At 43.0% G+C, this 18556-nt stretch overlaps 1 protein-coding gene across 1 annotated transcript in view; it reads left to right on the top strand.

The window, feature by feature from the left end:
* Nucleotides 1-16149, top strand: part of LOC124036462 — a 28185-nt gene extending 12036 nt beyond the window's left edge. Inside the window, exons 2-7 of the mRNA XM_046351073.1 lie at nucleotides 1568-2568; nucleotides 6727-6778; nucleotides 7420-7552; nucleotides 11769-11923; nucleotides 14298-14546; nucleotides 14795-16149. Coding sequence (XP_046207029.1) covers nucleotides 1568-2568; nucleotides 6727-6778; nucleotides 7420-7552; nucleotides 11769-11923; nucleotides 14298-14546; nucleotides 14795-15628 — 2424 coding nt within the window. The 3' untranslated portion in view covers nucleotides 15629-16149. The remainder of the gene's footprint in view (nucleotides 1-1567; nucleotides 2569-6726; nucleotides 6779-7419; nucleotides 7553-11768; nucleotides 11924-14297; nucleotides 14547-14794) is intronic.
* The last annotated feature ends 2407 nt before the right edge of the window (nucleotides 16150-18556 follow it).

The raw sequence follows: 18556 nt of genomic DNA, 5'->3' as shown, positions 1-18556 counted from the left end.
TGTGTGTTATTTCATAGTTTTGATGTCTTCACTATTATTCTACAATGTATAAATAACAAAAAAACCTTGAATGAGTAGGCGTGTCCAAACTTTTGAGTGGTACTGTACATCCTCAAATCAAACTTAATTTACCTGTTGTGACGCATGGATGTTCCAAACTCCGTTTTAGACGAGACTGACTTTATAACAAATTATCCTATTTACACTTTATAGTCAATTTTGACACTAGAATAACTGTTTCTGACTCCTATCGATGCCACATAGGCCATTAAGTGGTCAGGATAGGGAGGTCTGAAACAGATTGATTACATATGCTGTTACGTGATGGTCAGGCGATCAGGACTGTTACACCTCTGGCGTGATATCCTTAATAAAATGCATTCAATATTTTCGGTGCATTCATGTGCTTTGAAAACACCTCTTTCATTAACTGTATAGAACACACACACACACACACACACACACACACACACACACACACACACACACACACACACACACACACACACACACACACACACACACACACACACACACACACACACACACACACACACACACACACACACAGATATGTATGTCCTTACTGCCCTCCAGCTCTCTGTAAGGGACATTCTGACCTGGCTGTGAGGCTGCCAGCTGTATCAGCAATAGAGAGGCCTTTGAGTTGCAGAGTTGCAGTCAGAAGGACGGAGGGGATTGCTGAGGCCAAACCTAGCAGCAGCCTCTCTCATACAGTGATGACTGAAAAGTACATCCAGATTTGGCTTCTTAAAATCTGAGGAATGCCTTTGATAAATGCCTGCATATGGAGAGATGAGATGGGCCATCAAAGCGTCTATCTGGCGTTGGTCAATGGCAGTGGTGCTGGTGCTCCTTTTGCACACACACACACACACATACCGTGTTTTAAATGTGTTTCCAGTCAGACTACTAGTGTTGCCTGGGGCATTGGCTGGTTTGTTACCTGTCTGGTGGTGGAGGCTGTGCTGGTTGAGCCCCGGCTAGGTCGTTCGCTCGGTTCCCACAGTCCATAACCTGGGCTGAGAGGAAAGCTCATAAACACACCATCCCTCCTACAAAGGTCTGGACCTGAGCTCTGGGCCCAGCAGCCCCAGCCACACATCTGCCACTGCTTAGCCAGGCTGAGGTCCCCTTCCACCGTCCACCCCACACACCTGGGAAGCATTACAGCCAGCTCAGAGTGTTTTAAGAAACCCTCCCCAGGGTTACCCAAGCACAGGCATGCAAGGCACCGCCATGGCTTTGATATACTGGCTGGCAGAAGAGGAGGGTTGAATAGTTCAGGTCTGGTTGCAGTTCATTGTTTTTAGGCAATGTGCAATTCAGCTCAACTGTATAATTTGTTTAAAAGGCAGCCTTATTTGTATCATATGTCCCTAGACGTTATCATCATGTCTTTTTATTTTTATTTTTATGTCTGCTGATTTTCTGTAAGTCTTTAACAAGTGCTGGTATACAGTAGAGATGTCGATAATTAGAGATGCTAGCGTTTTTACGTACACTCATGTCCCCCTCACCAAGCCCATGTATGTGATTATTGCAGGTCTACTTTGATTGTGGAGCGAAGGTGGATGTTGTGGATGTCCAAGGCCTCATCCTGTCTCCTGGGTTTCCCTATAACTATTCCTCAGGGACCCACTGTGTCTGGCAGTTCTTTGTGCCCGTCGGCCACCAGCTCATACTGGAGATATTTGACTTTGACGTGTTCGAGAGCCACGACCCCTCTGCCCAGTACACTGCCATCTCTAACTTGAAAGTGGAAGATGCTGAGGCTGACGATGGGGCAACGTTCCCGTCTGGCGGTCCGGTCACAGATGAAAACATGTCAATGCTGGCTAAAGACGTCCCCGTAACTCAGGCTCAGGGGGGCAGATCGAAAGCCCCCCAGTCCTCCTTCCAACATGACAAGGTCAAGCAGGTGGTGGTGCAAGAGCAGTCCACCAAGATGGAGATCGCCAAAGTCTCCAACTCTGCTAAAAGGTCCACCTCTGATATTGCATCCCCACATCCCCCCTCACACCTCCTACCCAGGGACCAGGCAGCGGTGAACTCAATCACCTCTCCTCTCCTCAGAGGCGACCCTGACCTGAACCCTACCCCTAACCCCAGAGCAGCAGCCCCAGACCTGGCTGTGGTTGTAGACAAGGCCACCACTCCGACCTCTCCACCCCCCACGGACAATGAGTCAGTGAGCTCTGAGACCCAGGTGGTGGACGCTTGCCCCCACGACGTCCTCTACATCTCAGACCTCCTCACTTTCTCCTCGCGCTTCTGCGGCTCCAACCGGCCCTCCAGTAGCCAGCTGGTGTTTGGCTCCAGCCAGGAGATGGTAGAGGTCATCATGGAGTTGATCACCACCACCCACTGGGGCCGCGGCTTCGCCCTGCTCTTTCACTACCACAACCGGACAGAACCGGATGGAGATGACCCCCGGCATGCCTACGCCCCTGCCGGGGCCAGCAAGATGGGCTCTCTGCTGGCTGCCATGAGCGGAGCAGCCTTCTTTGCCATGGTGCTCACCAGCGCTCTGTGTATTATTTTCAGGTATGTAAAAGCATGCAGAGAGAGTTGCTGTGATATGATATCCATTTGTCACATATGTGTTGTGTTATCAGGGAGTCAGAGCAACCTATTTATATCCAACCAGTACGTCAGGGGTGACAAGCAGAGAGAATTGTGCAAGTGTGACCGGTGTAGATTGCCTCTGCGTTGTGTTTTGATCGGCTTACATATACTGTACAGTGCATTCGGAAAGTACATTTTGTTACGTTACAGCCTTTTCTGAAATTGATTAATTAAAAAAAGATCCTCATCAATCTACACACAATACCCCACAATTACAAAGCAAAACATATATATATATATATATATATATATATAATTGTTTTTTGCAAATGTATTAAAAATTAAAAACAGAAATACTAAGTATTAAGACCCTTTGTTATGAGACTCAAAATTGAGCTCAGGTGCATCCTGTTTCTATTGATCATCCTCTAGATGTTTCTATTTTATTGAAGTCCACCTGTGGTAAATTCAATTGATTGGACATGATTTGGAAAGACACATCTGTCTATATAAGGTCCCACAGTTGACAGTGCATGTCAGAGCAAAAACCAAGCTCCACAGAGTCCTCTGTGGAGATGGGAGAACCTTCCAGAAGAACAACCATCTCTGCAGCACTCCACCAATCAGGCCTTTATGGTAGAGTGGGCAGACGGAAGCCACTCCTCAGGAAAAGGCACATGACAGCCTGCTTGGAGGTTTGCCAAAAGGCACCTAAAGGACTCTCAGACCATGAGAAACAAGATTCTTTGTTCCGATGAAACCAAGATTGAACTCTTTGGCTTGAATGCCAAACGTCAAGTCTGAAAGAAACCTGGCACCATCCATACGGTGAAGCATGGGGGTGGCAGCATCATACTGTGGGGATGTTTTTCAGTGGCAGGGAAAGAGAGATCCTCGATGAAAACCTTCTCCAGAGCACTCAGGACCTCAGACTGGGGCGAAGGTTCACTTTCCAGCAGAACAACGACCCTAAGCACACAGCCAAGACAACACGGGAGTGGCTTCGGGACAAGTCTCTGAATGTCCTTGAGTGGCCCAGCCAAAGCTCGGACTCTGGAGAGACCTCCAAGTTCGTGATATCCAATTGGTAGTTACAGTCTTGTCCCATCATTGCAACTCCCGTACGGACTCGAGAGAGAGAGGCTAAGGTCAAGAGCCGTTGCTTCTTGACACACTGCTCGCTTAAACCGAAAGCCAGCCGCACCGATGTGTCGGAGGAAACACGTACAGCTGGCGACCGAAGTCAGTGTACATGCACCTGGCTGCCACAAGGAGTTGCTAGAGCACAATGGGACAAGGATATCCCAGCCGGCCAAATCCTCCCCTAACCGGACGACGCTGGGCCAATTGTGCACTGCCTCATGGGTCTCCCGGTCGTGGCCCCCCTATGGGACTCCCAATCATGGCCGTTTGTGATACAGCCCGGGATCGAACCCAGATCTGCAGTGACGCCTGTAGCACTGCGATGCAGTGTCTTAGACCGCTGTGCCACTCGAGAGGCCCCGACCAAAAATACAAACATTTATACATTTTAGAATAAGGCTGTAACGTAATAAAATATGGAAAGAGTCAAGGGGTCTGAATACTTTCCGAATGCACTGTAACAATAATATTGCTTCACATAACAGTACAATAACAAACACAATGTACACTATAGCTTATAGGCCTAGGCTAGCCAACTTTCTCAATGACAGCCAGGCGTTATGTGCATGACATGCACTTGCGAACTGCTAACGGTAAAATATTGTCTTAACAAACAAAAACACATGGCATACCTGACAACAGGAAAAACTTGCTGTGCTGCCCTTGTATGCCAACTCCTCTGCAAAGTACAAATTCACAACGAAAGGGGACATGAATAGCCCAATGACGATGTAGCCTACAGTAAAAATACAATAGATGGCTAACATGTACAGTATGCATAACGTATCTGATAAAAAGTTAACAAATGCATGAATATCCCAATATACTGGTAGGAGACCATAATGTTACACAGTCAAGGACCATGTAAACTCATTATAAGTGGTTTAACATGTAGTATTAATGAAGATTTTAATGACACAATTTGACTGTAACCTAGCTCTTCCACATGGGTACATTAGACAGGGAAAGGTATGGGGCGCAGGGGAAGTTTTCAGGTGGATTACAGGAGGAGAAGGAATGTACAGTAATATCAGGCATGGAACTATTCAGATTTTGTGTTATTATACAATATGAAATTCAAAATGTTTCTTTTGTCATACACATTTTGTGATTGATTTCCCTATTGACTCAAGCATAAACATAAACAAGACCATGCACAATGGGAATGATTGTCTCTTCATGATCCCTGTAGTTCACCTGTGCAACATCTTCAGGTAAAGCAAGCCATGCAGAAAGAAATGAGTCATAAAGATACCTTTGTCAGACACGTTTTGTGTTATAAATATATTTCCCTGACAGCCTGAGACATGCAGTTCTCAAGCATAAACATAAACTAGACCATGCACATTCTGCACAATAGCAAGAATTGTCCTTTTATGACCCTCCAAGGGAGATGGCACAACTGTTGGGTCTTTGATGTTGGCCAGTGTAACAAAGACTCCTCCCATGAATGAGATGGTAGCCGTGAATGGGATAATCTGCCAGTCAGTCCTCCTCCTCCTCCACTAGTGTGCTGTTGCTGATGGCCTGCCCGTTGACTCAGCTGGAACCCTTGGTTGGTCCCTGATGAGACCCAGTGAAAGGTTTGGGTGTAGCTGCCTTGATGTGCAGCATTATCACCATTCTACAGAGAGGGGGAGGGAGAGCGAGACACGGAGGGAACGAGACGGAGGGAGGGTGAGGGCCATTCAAGGTGCAGCACCTGGCATCGATTCCAACTGACGAAGAGAAATGCAGCCATACAAAAGCCAGTGGGAGAATAAGGAAGGAAGACGAGAAGAGTAAAGATCCTTGTGCTGCTGTGCTGTGAGCCTCTGTCCTGCCGAGGTGCCATCATGGTTGTTTAATAGAACAAGAACAACATACAGTATCAAAAGCTGTAATTTACAGGTTATTCTCTTGGTCGATCCCATGGGGAGGCAACAGTAGCACACGCTGCTAGTACCAGTTCTAGCAGGGTGTAATATTATCCATGCCAGGTGACTAAATGAGTATCACCGTTGTACTCTACCAGCCTGATTCACATCTCTAGTTCCCTCCAGGATGGTTTCAATTCCCATACATATAAAACATCTACCTCTATGAAAATTCCCCTCAATCTAGTCAACTAAACTCAAAGGAAAAGCACTGTTTTTTTTATTACTTGTGCAATTTAACATTTTTCTCAGCTTGAAAGCATTCTGTATTGAAAAAACAAACATACACACAATACTTTATGATATACCGTTGCAACATACTGTACATCTCCGTGAAATAGGTTACACAGTAGAAATGGGTTATTCTCAAAAACCTATGTGTGGCTGTTGAGCACAATAAGCCCATTTGTGTAGTTCTTACTTCTTGCTGCTAATGAAAGGGAAATTGAAAACACACTTCTAATAAAATGAAAGTCTAATTACCAGGAACAACAACACACGGATTAAACATTATCAGGAAGCCAAGAAGGGCATTTCCATCATGCGTAATATTTTTATGTATTTTTTTATTTGACCCTTTATTTGACCTGGTAAGTTGACTCAAAACACATTCTCATTTACAGCAACGACTTCCACAGCCATGACTGCTTTAGAGAAATCCCTCATGCATGTTGGAGAGCAGTTAGAGTTGTATTAGTCGTGTCCTGGCGCCATGGTTTTTAATTGTACCAGAAATGGGTATACAAAAGCATTTAGATCTTGGTTAATGAACAGAATCCCCTCAGCTGCTGGAGCTGCCCTTTAGAGAAACAACATGGGGCTGTTTATGTCGTGATTTAGCTAGCAAGACTTTTTATGTTTTGAGGAAGAACCTCAGTGAAGTTCCCGTTTCTAATTGTGGAGGAATAAGTTCATTTTATAAAACATTTTGGAGAACAGTTGCCCTAAATAACAGTAAAGCTTTCACAAATAGCATGAAAGAGAATGTCGTCAAAAAGTAAATAATGCTTTTCAAAGATATGTAAAACAGTCAAGAAATGCATAACTGCAATGTTGTGGCTCTTTTTTTGTTTTCCAGACCTAAACTATGTCCGAAAAGAGCCAACTCTTGCTCATCCAACAACTCTGAGGTAAACGGAAAACGACCCCTGTGTGTGTATGTGTGTGTGTGTGTGTGTCCAGACATTCCTCTGTAGGCTAGCTTCTGACTGGAATCAGGGAACATTTCATTCATATCCTCTAGACTACAGCCACTGGAACAAATGCAAATACCCTGCGCTGGCCTGGCACTGTTGTTGTCCAACTTCTCCCACGCAGGGCAGGCAGCCTGAGGTAGACTGACTGACTGACTCACACACACACACACACACACACACACACACACACACACACACACACACACACACACACACACACACACACACACACACACACACACACACACACACACACACACACACACACACACACACACACACACACACACACACACACACACACACACACTACACTTCCCTAATACACTTCTATTTGTGATTGAACTTTAGTGTGCTAACAAGGAAAGAAGCAAAACAGTCCTACAAGTTCTGGTCTCTTTTAGTATCTTATTGCCACAAGATCATAATACCCCGTTGGTTATCAAAACATTTTATTAATGGATCAAAACAACTTTAGTTCATGTCTGTATTTCATAGTGCTGTGCAGCCCTACTCTCTTGGTGTATGTGCTCTGGTAGGCAGCTGTAATAGTACTTGCTGACTCTAAATTGTAGGTGCAGGAGGGAGTGCAGAACTCTGGAGCTGACGTCCGTGAGCTGCAGCTGGTGGCTCCTAATCAGCCCAGCTTGGAGGTCCCTAGGACAGCGGGGAACGACAACAACCACTCCCTCAGCCTCACACACACAGGTGGGTATGCACACACACACACACACACACACACACACACACACACACACACACACACACACACACACACACACACACACACACACACACACACACACACACACACACACACACACACACACACACACACACACACACACACACACTATCTCCTCTCTCTCCCTCTAACACTCCCCTGTTTTTCCCTCTACTTGTGCTCCAGCCACCTAGCCTAGTGAATCCACTCGCTCCCCCTGACCTGCTCCCCCTCTCTATCTCCATGATTGAGGGGTACCGCTGGGGTGTTTGGTCTGGTTCCGACCTGGCTGACTGACTTAATCTGCCCCTAAACCTAACTTACATGTTCAGTGTAATTGTGACACTGTTATTTCATTCGGCTGTGAAACTATGACAGAAAAATTGTACACTTGGCCTGACTGTCAGACCTCCAACACACAGTAATAGAGCAGGTAGGATTCTCAACAGTAATAGAACTTGTAGGATTCTAAACAATAATAGAACTTGTAGGATTCTAAACAATAATAGAACTGGTAGGATTCTCAACAGTAATAGAACTTGTAGGATTCTAATCAATAATAGAGCTGGTAGGATCCTAAACAGTAATAGAGCTGGTAGGATTCTCAACAGTAATAGAACTTGTAGGATTCTCAACAGTAATAGAACTTGTAGGATTCTCAACAGTAATAGAACTTGTAGGATTCTAAACAATAATAGAAATAATATAACTGGTAGGATACTAAACAGTAATAGAGCTGGTAGGATTCTAAACAGTAATAGAAATAATAGATCTGGTAGGATTCTAAACAGTAATAGAAATAATAGAACTGGTAGGATTCTAAACAGTAATAGAAATAATAGATCTGGTAAGATTCTAAACAGTAATAGAGCTGGTATGATTCTAAACAGTAATAGAGCTGGTATGATTCTAAACAGTAATAGAGCTGGTATGATTCTAAACAATAATAGAAATAATATAACTGGTAGGATTCTAAACAATAATAGAGCTGGTAAGATTCTAACCAGTAATAGATATAATAGAACTAGTAGGATTCTAAACAATAATAGAGATGGTAGGATTCTAAACAACAATAGAGCTGGTAGGATTCTAAACAGTAATAGAGCTGGTATGATTTTAAACAATAATATAAATAATATAACTGGTAGGATTTTAAACAGTAATAGAGCTGGTACGATTCTAAACAGTAATAGATCTGGAAGGATTCTAAACAATAACAGAAATAATAGATCTGGTAGGATTGTAAACAGTAATAGAGCTGGTATGATTCTAAACTGTAATAGAGCTGGTATGATTCTAAACAATAATATGAATAATATAACTGGTAGGATTCTAAACAGTAATAGAGCTGGTACGATTCTAAACAGTTATAGAGTTGGTAGGATTCTAAACAGTAATAGATCTGGTAGGATTCTAAACAATAACAGAAATAATAGAACTGGTAGGATTCTAAACAGTAATAGAGCTGGTATGATTCTAAACAGTAATAGAGCTGGTATGATTCTAAACAGTAATAGAGATGGTATGATTCTAAACAATAATATAAATACTATAACTGGTAGGATTCTAAACAGTAATAGAGCAGGTATGATTCTAAACAGTAATAGAGCTTGTATGATTCTGTAGCTCAGTTGGTAGAGCATGGCGCTTGTAACGCCAGGGTAGTGGGTTCGATCCCCGGGACCACCCATACGTAGAATGTATGCACACATGACTGTAAGTCGCTTTGGATAAAAGCGTCTGCTAAATGGCATATATTATTATTATTATTATAATAGATCTGGTAGGATTGTAAACAGTAATAGAGCTGGTATGATTCTAAACAGTAATAGAGCTGGTATGATTCTAAACAGTAATAGAGCTGGTATGATTTTAAACAATAATATAAATAATATAACTGGTAGGATTTTAAACAGTAATAGAGCTGGTACGATTCTAAACAGTTATAGAGTTGGTAGGATTCTAAACAGTAATAGATCTGGAAGGATTCTAAACAATAACAGAAATAATAGAACTGGTAGGATTCTAAACAATAATAGAGCTGGTAGGATTCTAAACAGTAATAGAAATAATAGAACTAGTAGGATTCTAAACAATAATAGAGCTGGTAGGATTCTAAACAATAATAGAGCTGGTAGGATTCTAAACAGTAATAGAGCTGGTAGGATTCTAAACAATAATATAAATAATACAACTGGTAGGATTCTAAACAGTAATAGAGCTGGTAGGATTCTAAACAGTTATAGAGTTGGTAGGATTCTAAACAGTAATAGATCTGGTAGGATTCTAAACAATAACAGAAATAATAGATCTGGTAGGATTCTAAACAGTAATAGAGCTGGTATGATTCTAAACATAATAGAGCTGGTATGATTCTAAACAGTAATAGAGCTGGTATGATTCTAAACAGTAATAGAGTTGGTATGATTCTAAACAATAATATAAATAATATAACTGGTAGGATTCTAAACAATAATATAAATAATATAACTGGTAGGATTCTAAACAATAATATAAATACTATAACTGGTAGGATTCTAAACAGTAATAGAGCAGGTATGATTCTAAACAGTAATAGAGTTGGTATGATTCTAAACAGTAATAGATCTGGTAGGATTCTAAACAATAACAGAAATAATAGATCTGGTAGGATTCTAAACAGTAATAGAGCTGGTATGATTCTAAACAGTAATAGAGTTGGTATGATTCTAAACAATAATAGAAATAATATAACTGGTAGGATTCTAAACAATAATATAAATAATATAACTGGTAGGATTCTAAACAATAATATAAATACTATAACTGGTAGGATTCTAAACAGTAATAGAGCAGGTAGGATTCTAAACAGTAATAGAAATTATAGAACTGGTAGGATTCTAAACAGTAATAGAAATAATAGAACTGGTAGGATTCTAAACAATAATAGAGCTGGTAGGATTCTAAACAATAATAGAGCTGGTAGGATTCTAAACAGTAATAGAAGTAATAGAACTCGTAGGATTCTAAACAATAATAGAGCGGGTAGGATTCTAAACAATAATAGAGCTGGTAGGATTCTAAACGGTAATAGAAGTAATATAACTGGTAGGATTCTAAACAATAATAGAGCTGGTAGGATTCTAAACAATAATAGAGCTGGTAGGATTCTAAACAGTAATCGAGCAGTTAGGATTCTAAACAATAATAGAGCTGGTAGGATTCTAAACAGTAATCGAGCAGGTAGGATTCTAAACAATAATAGAGCTGTTAGGATTCTAAACAGTAATAGAAATAATAGAACTTGTAGGATTCTAAACAATAATAGAGCGGGTAGGATTCTAAACAGTAATCGAGCGGGTAGGATTCTAAACAGTAATAGAAATTATAGAACTGGTAGGATTCTAAACAGTAATAGAAATAATAGAACTGGTAGGATTCTAAACAATAATAGAGCGGGTAGGATTCTAAACAGTAATCGGACAGGTAGGATTCTAAACAATAATATAAATAATATAACTGGTAGGATTCTACCACAGACTGAATGAGTAGACATATTTTCTCATGATAACAGCCATAGAATGGCTCTAAATTGGGAGGTGGGAAGTGCAGCATTAGAAGTCTCAATGGAAAATGGCTTTAGTTTTGGAGTAACACAAGGTTTTTCCCAGAACAATCCAAAGGCTCTCTCATTGTAGCTGAGCCCACAGAGAGTTTACAGGTCATGATATTTAACTTGAATAACGTGAGAGCATTAGGAACACCATGTTTCTCCTCACGCTGAGTTCAACCATGTCACCATGAGTGTTTTTCTATTTTTAGCACCTTGCAATGTCACCCCTCTGTATTCTTTCAAGAATTCATTAAAAGAAGTATATTATTTTTGCATCTCTGCCTCCTTGGGTTATTCCTTTTCATGGATTGAGTGCAAGCACCTTTGGAACTCACTGAGTTAACAGAAATATGAGTGGACAAGTACTGTGGCTACAGTGGGTACATGGTGTACTGGGTACACAGTGCAGTAATATACAGTAGCCTATGGAGACCAAGCTTTAACATTCCATTTCAAGTGCTCTTTTAGGGAAAAGCAGTGGAAGTTAGCGTAAACTAGTGTGATGGTGCAATGCATCTGACTGTTGTGCCTTCAATGTAGCAATGTTTTAATTGTATCTGTCACAACTAAATTATTCAAAAACAACTATTCCTTCCTTTCCTTCCCAGGTTCCCCGGTCAGTGTTGGTGGTGATATGTCTGAGCATGCTGAAGTGGACCTCTCATCCAATGGTCTCACGGAACTGGACTTGGGGACAGATGAGGTGTTTATCATTTCATCTGCGCCCAGTACGAGCAGCAGACTGCTGTTCTCGGCCCATACGGTAAGGAGCGAGGCGAGGTAGGTAACCCTGGCTAGGACCAATCAAGGTGCCCTCCTCTAGGGGGGACACGCAGGCAGTAGCAGAGAACCTCCTCTAGGAGTGACACGCAGGCAGTAGCAGAGAACCTCCTCTAGGAGTGACACGCAGGCAGTAGCAGAGAACCTCCTCTAGGAGTGACACGCAGGCAGTAGCAGAGAACCTCCTCTAGGAGTGACACCCAGGCAGTAGCAGAGAACCTCCTCTAAGGGTAGCATGACACCCAGGCAGTAGCAGAGAACTTCCTCTAGGGTAGAATGACACCCAGGCAGTAGCAGAGAACTTCCTCTAGGGTGGCATGACACCCAGGCAGTAGCAGATAACTTCCTCTAGGGTGGCATGACACCCAGGCAGTAGCAGAGAACTTCCTCTAGGGTAGAATGACACCCAGGCAGTAGCAGAGAACCTCCTCTAGGGTGGCATGACACCCAGGCAGAAGCAGAGAACCTCCTCAAGGGGTGGCATGACACCCAGGCAGAAGCAGGGAACCTCCAAGGGGTGGCATGACACCCAGGCAGAAGCAGAGAACCTCCTCTAGGGGTGGCATGACACCCAGGCAGTAGCAGAGAACCTCCAAGGGGTGGCATGACACCCAGGCAGTAGCAGAGAACCTCCTCTAGGGGTGACATGACACCCAGGCAGTAGCAGATAACCCAGTCGGGGTGTCAAACGGAGCGACAGGAGATTGAGGGTAGGAGAGGGTATGACCCAGCATTTTTACTTATGCTCTATTGGAATAAGAGTTGGCATAAAGCAGACCTGGCAGATATTAGAGAGCTGGTGAGCTTTCCTGCAGCCTAGCCCAATGGATATATTATCTGGGGAGCCAGCTTCAAGTGTGTGTGTGTGTGTGTGTGTGTGTGTGTGTGTGTGTGTGTGTGTGTGTGTGTGTGTGTGTGTGTGTGTGTGTGTGTGTGTGTGTGTGTGTGTGTGTGTGTGTGTGTGTGTGTGTGTGTGTGTGGTCTGTGTTTGTAAATGTTCAGACTTTTAATGGGAATATATAAAACATCCTTTTCAAGTCATTACTTCAGAGTCGTAAGTTATTGTTCTAATATCACTTAGTTTGTCAGGCAACAATCTTAGCCTGTGTGTGTGCACGATGAGGGGGGGTCTCGTCTAGACTAAGTGAGCTGTTAGTGATTCTTAGTAAGGATTATTTCTATTTCTGAAAGGAGCAACCCCTTAAACCTCTATCCCCCCAAACTGACTGAGGGAGGATTTGTGACTGATGGGCCCTTCACCTCTGACCTGGCTTATATCAATGAGACACCTACCGTAAAGACTCTCCGAGGCGGTTTTGCGAACACAGATTAAGCCTAGCCCTGGACATGGAGTTTCTCCATTGAGCTTACTTTTGGGTCCAGGGTGGCAGGTAGCCTAGTGGTTAGAGTGTTGGGCCAGTAACCAAAAGGTTTCTGGATTGAATCCCTGAGCTGACAAGGTATAAATCTGTCCTTCTGCCCCTGAACAAGACAGTTAACCCACTGTTCCCCGGTAGGCTGACATTGTACAATTTGACAAACAGTTTGAGAATGAGAGGAACTACAAGGTAAGAAAAATACTTCAATATGAGGAACAAGTTAGTGTTAAGAAATATTGTTTACTGTTAACTATATAAACAAATCTGTGTTTGGAAAACTGTCCTTCAGAGTAGGAGAGCAGATCTTGGATAAGGTCCCACCCCCTGTCCATATAATTGTATTAATTATGATCTTAAAGACAACACTGATCATATATCAGCACCCACAATCTTTGTGGGTATGGTTCTTGGGATCATAGAGGTAGGAATTGCTGACTGTACCCACTATCAGGCAGCACTTTGTTGTTCTTTTGATTATACATGCCTGATTCAATGGTTTGCTTGTTGCCCTTTTTAGGTCAACTGTGATTTGAGGTGCAGGTCAGTGCTTGAATATAATGCAACCTCTGATTCTATGCAGCTATTTTTATCCAGCTATCTCCAGCCAATGTCTCATTTACGCTCCGATGCAACTGGTGGTGAAAATTCCATTGACTGAGTGCTCAAGTCAATCGAATATGCATTGTATTCACACAGTGGCTCATTTTCCTATGGTCAAATAAAATAATAAAATAATCACATGTAAGTGCTTCCAGTTTTCAGAATAAGACATTTTCTGCGATGGCAGCAGTTTGTAAAAAGAAATGCACTGTGTAACATTGCTACAGCGGGTTCACTGGGTTTAAGCATTTAACCTCTTTCAGATGCTTTTCCATTGAAGAACTCTGTTTGTTTACTACTCCCCATGAACACAGACACTGCATGGTGGGTTTGATTGAATTATATTTGATTTGTGTTTTCGTGTCTCCCTCCTATCAGCAGCGGGAGAGGTTTCTGAGGCACAGTGACACCGGCCCAGGCCCTGTCAGTGACTGGCCCTCTCCAGACCCGGCTGCCTCGCCCACAGAGACCTATGCTGCCCAGGATGGCAGTGCCAGCTGTGCCCGACCCCGGCCGCGGGCCTGGAGTGTCCGCACCTTCCAGGACTTCCTCCCTCCACTGCCCCAGTTACACAAGAAGTGGTGCAGTTGGAACTCCACCAGTCCCTTCACTAAGCTGGTGGACAGCGTTAGTAGCTTGGTCATTCAGCAGTGCTGTTGAATAAAAGTCACACCTTCATAAACTGTATATCTTTACATTTTTGTTATTTAGCAGACGCTCTTACCTAGAGTGAGTTACAGTCATGTAATGTACGTTTCTGTGGATTTTTTAAATATTTTTTTAAGACTCGGCTCAGATAAAAAACAAAAAACAACAATGAATGTCATGTTGCACTGCAGAGAGATATGTGCTGACTAGATGTTGTTCCCCCCCAGGCCCCGTCAGGCTTTGTGTCAGAATGCCGTAGGGATGACAGCAGGAAAGTGTTCTCCGACCCCCAGTTGGAGGCCCAGGATGACAGTAACGCCTCCGACTCCTCCATGAGTAACGTCTCGTATCCCCTCACCCTGCCCGCCCAGAGGCAGCGCCGCCTAAACTCCACTAGCAACATGCGGCGCTCCCGCTTCACCGGGCCCTGCTTCGGCCTGCTCTCTGGGTCCAGTCCCTCAGACAGCACCAAGGCTCCCGGGGGCTCCCTCCTCCAGGCCTCCCCGTCCCAACCCAGTAACAGTACCTCTGGGCAGGGGCAGCTGGAAGAGGTGCAGGGTGGGAAGCGCCGTGATTTCCCAGCAGAGAGCGACCACGTCAGTGTCCCGGTGTTTGCCATCTGTGAAGAGGAGGACCGGCAGCCCTTGATCCTGGCTGAGCACTTGGGGCATTCCTCCATGCTGAATGGACTGAGTCGGGGGGTGTACGAGGCAAAGGGGCCCGCCGGCGGAAACTTCAACCCTGGCCCCCAGAGCGCAGCCAATGGCCCCCTCCTCCAGAGGGGAAGGTCAGAGTGGAGGCCATGGGGGAGTCAGGCCTCAGGAGGGGCCAGTCCTTACCCTCTCCCTCAACCCTCTGGCTCACACACAGCCACCAATACTAACGAGTCCGCCTTCATGCACAGCACAGCCAATCAGATCCAGATGCCTTCCCTCAGCCAATTAACAGTGCCATGCAGTGTGACAGGCAATGTGACCAGTGACAGCCCAGCATCCAGTCCATGTGACAGGAGAGCGGACAGACAAAGTATGCACTCTTGGGTTGGCCCAGCAAAGCAATAATAAACCATTTTTAGTGCCACCTTTGTAAAAATGCAAAAACTAACTTTTTGATTACTGAAATCAACTTTTATGGCATTTCTACATTCTTGAAGTCAATTGCTTTATGGTGACAAACTGGATGTTTTCATACACACTATATATATTTTAATAAAGTTAAAGGCCCAATGCAGACTTTTTAAAATCTCAATATCAAATACTTTCTGGGTAAAATTAAGTACCTTACTGTTATAGTTGTCCAATAAAATGTTAAAACATATACAGAAATAGCTTTTTAGCAAAAAAATATTTCTCAAACAAGAATTTTGTTAAGATTGTCTGGGAGTGGTCTAGGTGAGGGGCCTAATGGGGGGGATATGGGTTGTCCACATTTGGTGCCTTTTGATTTCGCCTAACTTTAACATTGTCTTAAAGAGCACGTACAGTTGAAGTCGGAATTTTACATACACCATACACCTTAGCCAAATACATTTAAACTCTGTTTTTCACAATTCCTGACATTTAATCCTAGTGAAAATGCCCTGTCTTAGGTCAGTTAGGATCACCACTTTATTTTAAGAATGTGAAATGTCAGAGTAATAGTAGAGAGAATGATATAGTTCAGCTTTTATTTCTTTCATCACATTCCCAGTGGGTCAGAAGTTTACATACAATCAATTAGTATTTGGTAGCATTGTCTTTAAATTGTTTAACTTGGGTCAAACGTTTTGGGTAGCCTTCCACAACCTTCCCACAATAAGTTGGGTGAATTTTGGCCCATTCCTCCTGACAGAGCTGGTGTAACTGAGTCCGGTTTGTAGGGCTCCTTGCTCACATATGTTTTTTCAGTTCTGGCCACACATTTTCGATAGGATTGAGGTCAGGCCTTTGTGATGGCCACTCCAATAACCTTGACATTGTTGTCCTTAAGCCATTTTGTCACATCTTTGGAAGTATGCTTTGGGTCATTGTCCATTTGGAAGACCAATTTGTGACCAAGCTTTAACTTCCTGACTGATGTCTTGAGATGTTGCTTCAATATATCCACATAATTTTCCATCCTCATGAAGCCATCTATTTTGTGAAGTGCACCAGTCCCTGCATTAATGCACCGCCTACAACATGATGCTGCCACCCCTGTGCTTCATGGTTGGGATGGTGTTCTTTGGCTTGCAAGCATCCCCCTTTTTCCTCCAAAAATAAAGATGGTCAATATGGCCAAAAAGTTATATTTTTGTTTCATCAGAGCAGAGGAGATTTATCCAAAAAGTACGATCTTTGTCCCCATGTGCAGTTCCAAACCGTAGTCTGGCTTTTTTATGGCGGTTTTGGAGCAGTGGCTTCTTCCTGGCTGAGCGGCCTTTCAGGTTATGTCGATCTAGGACTCGTTTTACTGTGGATCTAGATACTTTTGTACCTGTTTCCTCCAGCATCTTCACAAGGTCCTTTGCTGTTGTTCTGGGATTGATTTGCACTTTTCTCTCCAAAGTATGTTCATCTCTAGGAGACAGAACGCGTTTCCTTCCTGAGCGTTATGATGGCTGTGTGGTCCCATGGTGTTTATACTTGCGTACTATTGTTTGTACAGATGAACGTGGTACCTTCAGGCGTTTGGAAATTGCTCCCAAGGATGAACCAGACTTGTGGAGGTCTACAATTTTTTTCTAAGGTCTTGGCTGATTTATTTTTATTTCCCCCATGATGTCAAGCAAAGAGGCACTGAGTTTGAAGGTTTGCCTTGAAATACATCCACAGGCACACCTCCAATTGACTCAAATGATGTCAATTAGCCTATCAGAAGCTTCTAATGCCATGACATCATTTTCTCAAATTTCCCAAGCTGTTTAAAGGCACAGTCAACTTAGTGTATGTGAACTTCTGACCCACTGGAATTGTGATACAGTGAATAAGTTAAATAATCTGTCTATAAACAATCATTGGAAAAATGACTTGTGTCATGCACAAAGTAGATGTCTTAACCAACTTGCCAAAAACTATAGTTTGTTAACAAGAAGTTTGTGGAGTGGTTGAAAAACTAGTTTTAATTAGTCCAACCTAAGTGTATGTAAACTTCCGACTTCAACTGTATATTAAAACGAGATAATCTGTTCACCTAACAGGGTTGACCTTCAAATAAGGGACAGGTTTATTTATTTTTTCTTAAAATTAATCACAAATCACATTAAATAAATAATAATCTTCAGAAATTACTTTGTCGAAGCAACAAAATAACTCGTGCTTCACAATGATGGAGAACCCTTTGAGAAAGTTTGGGTTTAAGTGGGTAAAATCTTCCTGAAAGTCACAGAGGGCTCACAGAGAACGCACGAGGGACTTTAGCAAGTCCTTATTAGTATAAAATAATCTGATTTATTGAATTCTCCATGTGGTCAAGATTAAAGGGCACTTCACTGAATATAAACAGGCATTAACATATACATTCTATTCACCAGGCAAGCCAAAATACCACCCATGCAAACCTGCTGATTTAGAAGGTCCTGTATAAATTGTATTTTCAACCAGCAACTATCAGGAAATAATGCTGATAAAAATGTTTGCGCTTTTACAGCGTTCGTGCTAGATTCAATCAGATTGACATCCGTTTTACATTATTTTGGCGGAATCTGAGGTGGAACTGCGAGCTGTCAAATCAAGCGACTCATTGCGTTACCTTTTCGCAGACATTGGATGCAAAGGAACCACACCCAACTATAATCCGACAAATCTCATGCAGCCACGTTACAAATTCAAACTCTCGAATTGGCTGCTGGGCATAAATCCCCCCCCCCATCCAAATGAACATGAAACCAAGCATTAGCCTCACATCAATGGTTTGACATTTGAGAGTCATTATTTCCAGACCCGACACTTTCTAACGCCGTAGGGATACTAAGGAAGGGAGTGGTTTGTGACACATAGGAGCAGCTGCTTACTAATGTCAGCGAATACCGC

The sequence above is a fragment of the Oncorhynchus gorbuscha genome, linkage group LG05, assembly GCF_021184085.1.
Source record: "Oncorhynchus gorbuscha isolate QuinsamMale2020 ecotype Even-year linkage group LG05, OgorEven_v1.0, whole genome shotgun sequence".
Taxonomy (NCBI): domain Eukaryota; kingdom Metazoa; phylum Chordata; class Actinopteri; order Salmoniformes; family Salmonidae; genus Oncorhynchus; species Oncorhynchus gorbuscha.
Note: the sequence above shows the minus strand (reverse complement) of the source record. Positions and strands in the feature narration are given on the sequence as shown.